The sequence below is a fragment of the Loa loa genome (genome assembly GCF_000183805.2).
Source record: "Loa loa unplaced genomic scaffold supercont3.246, whole genome shotgun sequence".
Lineage (NCBI taxonomy): Eukaryota > Metazoa > Nematoda > Chromadorea > Rhabditida > Onchocercidae > Loa > Loa loa.
Genome location: NW_018108426.1, coordinates 43,035 through 47,929, shown reverse-complemented (window position 1 = coordinate 47,929; position 4,895 = coordinate 43,035). Strand labels below are relative to the sequence as shown.

Genomic DNA, 4,895 nt, shown 5'->3' with positions numbered 1-4,895 from the left:
AAAAAAANAAAAAAAAAAAAAAAGAAAACGAACAATTGACGAGTATATCTAACTTTTAAGAGAAATTCCAAAAACGTACAAGTCCGGCACTGTAGTAACCTGGCAAATATTTGTGACAAATTTGCACAAAACAGTAAAAAGCATCACGCAATGGCATATGCATGAGCAAAACAGCAGCAACAGGAGCCTGTCCTTGACAGTAACCTTCTTCAGGATGCAGTACCGTGTATGCTTTAAGCAATTCGAACAGATCTGATTTTCTGCAACACACTGATATAAAACTAATGCAGTGCATAAGGAAATCTAAGACACCAATTCTATGAGAATAAAACATATAACCATAGCAAAAAACTAATACAGTAAATAAGAGCTTCCAAGAATTTCAATAAATAGTAGTAAAGGTAGTTTGATAATGGGTAGTTTAAAGGTAGTTTAATGAAAGGTAGTTTAATGAATAGTAAAAGGTAGTTTAATGATGCAAACGTTGATATAACGCTGATCAACGTTGATACAACAAGCCTATTTTTACCATAGCAAAACACACCCTCCTTTCCCATAGGGTCCAGCACGAGAAAACATGACATGTTCTGGAAACTGTCGATTTAAATCTTTTTTAATATCCTCAACCCATCGAGGGTCACCCGGTTGATTGACTACTTCCTAAAAGTATGAAACTCTCTCATTATTTACAAACGTAAACGTTTCAAAAAAAAAATAGAACGAATTTTCTGACAAAGATTTAGGTTTTGGATTTTTCAGCTAACAATACTGCATTAATTATACAGAAGTAAAACAGATTGATTGTTAACCTCAAAAACGTGCTTATTTACGCTAAATTCCATATGGAAAGCGGCACCACATAAGTGTTTCCATGCTCGACCACGTAATGACGGTGGTATACCTTTGCGGCAACGTTCCTTTACTTTTTCATACTTGTTATCCATGAAATAAGACCAGTTTGTGAGCATATGCAACCACTTTTTTTCACGCTTCCGTAGCGTCTCCAAGTTCACTGTAGCTTCATGATTTCTGCAACAAGTGCAAAATATTCATGACAGCCTAATTACAATTTTTATCCTCAAAATTTGTTCAAAGTCAACAACGTTTCTATTATAGCTCTTCTTTTTCATTTATTTCAAATAAAATAACGTATGAATGGTCCAAAAATCGAAGCCTTTTTGCTGTATAAATCAATAACCTGCTTATTCAATTCAGTGATCTTGGCTTTACAAATATTACTCATCTTTCACTTATCAGTTTTATCTGCAACCCCATCACGGCACTTCAGATGCAGTTTCAGCTATTCATAAAACTCCTATTATGAGAATATTTAAGCTTCTGATATAGTTTGATAGCTACCGATTTGCAAATTAATAGAACTATCTGGTCGGCAATCACTCTACGATCCCAGTCAACAACTTTGATAAATTAAACTGTTTGTTAAGGATTTAACTAACTGGGAGGGCATCATTGCATTAAATCCACCAATAAAAATATAATGCAACACTTGAAAAAGTTAAGAAAAACGAACGTATTATTGAGACTTTGTATGAAACCAAATGCATCAACTCGAGAATTCTGAAAAAATTCTGTCAGTGATGGATGGGCCGCATTCGAATCGTATTCATTACTTTCCTTCTCTTTGTTTTGATCATTTTGCATTGAGGAATGCTCACTTCGTTCCAGAACCGATTGTGCATCCGTTTCCGGTGTGTCACTTCGCTCATCTTGCTAAGAATCAAATTATTAAAAACTATCCGAAGGTAAGCAAACAATATATAGCTCAAAATATGACTTAGAAACGGATGATCTAGAAAGCGCTATGCAAAATGATATGAACAACTAAGCTTCCATTTCTGTATTTAACGCAACAATCATTAATTAACCTGTGATCCATCGGTTGCGATCAATAAAGATGTGCCTGTTGTACCGATCAATTTGCGTTCACTGTTTAGATCGCTTGTTGTGACACTGTAGCAAATATTCGATGAATTCAGATCGTTTAATTTCGCCTCCGTACATTCCTTGTTTGACATGCGTTACTCCTTAAATACTATTTTCGTATTAAATCATAAAAGTTGAAATAAAACAGCAAAATGATGAATGTACTGGAAAACTACTAAAAAACCTCAACATAGACCAAATCAAGTATAGATAGGAAATAATAATTGAAAATTGAATACTGAATTTCGTACTCAATCTAAAAATCTTATTCTTTTGGATACAGAATCTCATATCCAAACTGAAAGTCTCATTCTTATCCGAAAAAAAAGTAAGATTATGATGTAATTATACCATTTCCTTATAAATAAACTTTTTCGATTATACGCATATTTTTATAGTCTCACATATTAATATATAATAATATTTGGCATTAAATTGAAACAGTTACTCCCAGACAATGCGTGATGTTCTCAAATGTAGCACTGTCACAACAACAAACATCGGCGCAAATGTCGAGCTTTTTCGTGGCTGGCCGATGTTCACAGAAATAACTCATTATTGTATTCCATAAATTTATGGTGATTTAGGTGTGACACTTTCTGGTTTTTCTTTTTTTTTCCTTCCATTATAATATATTGGATTTAAGAAAATGGATGTTAATTGAACTGAATGCATCGCTATCAACAAAGCATAGTGTTGACGATTTTCTTTAATCGTGACAAAGGTTGAACGTTATGTCTGTGTTTTTGGTTTGATAAATAGGTTATTAATATTGTCTATTCAAATCAACCTTGTTGAAATATATCTTTATAAAATGCTTTTGGTGACTCATGACATTCCATTTTCACGAATAGAGAGGATCCTGATACAGTTCTGAAATTACAAGAATTTAGAATCTTTGCTAGCGCATCTGGAATGGTCCTCTTTATTAGAGGACATAAACATAATGAATGTACAATTTTTAGTTTACAGTATGTCCATATATACAATATGTTATACTCAGTAATATCGAATTTGAAACAAAGGAATTATTGATTCGTCCTCCTCCTGTAATTTCTGCGACACAATAAAAAAAAAAAAAACAACTAGGTCACCAAGTAATGTCTATGTCTAAAGATATTGTTAGTAATGTATACTTGAAAAATATTGTTAGCAATATTTTCGTCAAAAGATATCTGACTGTTTCATACGCTTTTCTCATTTCATAATTCCTACTTCATAAAAGGTTTTGTTAGTAGTAGTATGTGAGTTAAAATTGACAAAAATTGGCTTACATTAACTTTTTATGTGAAATATGATGTAAAATAATATGAGTAGCGAAGTTTGTTGATAATACAGTAAGAGTAAATGAAATCAATGAAAACTTTGAAATATAAAAGAATGAATGGCAATGATTAGGTAAGGCAAAAGGAATAAATTTATGAAATAATATAGTTTATTGGAAGATGATAGTTTCTGTGAAACTAATGGTGAGGAAAGAAAGATGATGATTGAATAGATGTTGATGGTCAAAAGTGAAGTCTCTGTCACATTTCTAGAGCTTATGTGGTGAATATGTTTAGAATTCTAATACATTAACAAAAAAAAAAAAAAAAAGAATTAATTCTCAGGCAAAAGAATTTTCAAATAAAAGAATATTAATGATGAGTTTAAAGAAGTCTAGACATGTCAACCATTAAATATAAGCACGATTATCAAGATTACAATGTGCCCATCAATGTGTATAAGTTGAATTGTTCGATCAATTGTAAACTAAAAATCAAAGATTACAAATAGCTTAGTTATCAAAGTAGCAATCATTTACTATAGTGTTATGGGAATTGGATGAATCACCTAAGATAATGGAAATTTTTAATTTTAATTTTTGTGTAATGAATCACCTGTGAAAAGAAAAATCTAAATAAGACAATATTAATGGCATAAATTTGTGATGCACATATTTTGATTGTCTTATAATTTTTCTCATGTTTCCAATAATTCCTCGTCCTACTTTCAATTTGATAATAATATTCATTTTAACTGATACTTTATTTGTTGGAAAAATCGATTTAAATATATTATATAAAAATTTTTTGTGTAAATTTAGGAAAAAAATGATTGATTATAAAAAAATAAATTCAAAGCTAAGTATTATGCTATCCTAAGTAATGAATAATTTATTCAAACTTTCATCTCCAAAATTGTAAATCATTTTCATTTTATGTTTATTCCATGTAATGTTATTTATTTTTTTCTAATAATTTTTTTTTTCCTTTTTGAGATTAATTATGAAATAAAGTTAAAAAAAAAAGAAGCCATTTCATTCGTTCACACAATCAATAAGGAACTTATAATACTTTAGTGATTTTAGGTTTGAGAGAGAATATCAATGAGTTGAATTGTAAGTGAATTGCTATATTGCTATCGAAATTTATTTACTCGAAATACCATCCATGATAAACGATAGATTTAAACGATTCTTGATTTTGAACTCAATAAAAAAAATGATGTGAATAGGAGGATGATCATTAGAGTAGCCCGAATCTTTTTGTACAACGGTATACAAATGATGCGGTGTGTATCATTGTTGTACGGTAGTATTTGAATGAAAATTAATGATTAATGGTAATGGTTACAAACAAGATGACAGATTAATTTTTTTTTTTTCATTTTTAACCGTTTAATCGTTTTTTTCATTTTTAACCGTTTTTTTTTTCATTTTTAACCGTTTTTTTTTCATTTTTAACCGTTTTTTTTTCATTTTTAACCGTTTTTTTTTTCATTTTTAATCGTTTACTATCGTATAAATTTCGAATTCTTTAAAAAAACTCAGAAATTTCGACTCTTTTATTTTCATAAATTTACAGATAGTTGATCTGTTAAAAATTACCATCAAATCAGAGATTAAAACAAATTAGTGATCTTCTATCAACGTTACGCATATTTTTTAATTGGAAATATACAATTACTGT

The 4,895-nt window shown here is 29.9% G+C and overlaps 1 protein-coding gene across 1 annotated transcript in view; it reads right to left on the bottom strand.

The window, feature by feature from the left end:
- Nucleotides 1–2,051, bottom strand: part of LOAG_18277 (ankyrin repeat-containing protein) — a 4,445-nt gene extending 2,394 nt beyond the window's left edge. The window contains exons 1-5 of the mRNA XM_020450940.1: nucleotides 1,887–2,051; nucleotides 1,532–1,731; nucleotides 810–1,029; nucleotides 545–660; nucleotides 80–260 (exon numbers count right to left, since the gene is read on the bottom strand). Of these exons, the coding sequence (XP_020305327.1) occupies nucleotides 80–260; nucleotides 545–660; nucleotides 810–1,029; nucleotides 1,532–1,731; nucleotides 1,887–2,036 (867 nt within the window). The 5' untranslated portion in view covers nucleotides 2,037–2,051. The remainder of the gene's footprint in view (nucleotides 1–79; nucleotides 261–544; nucleotides 661–809; nucleotides 1,030–1,531; nucleotides 1,732–1,886) is intronic.
- Between the last annotated feature and the right edge of the window lie 2,844 nt (nucleotides 2,052–4,895).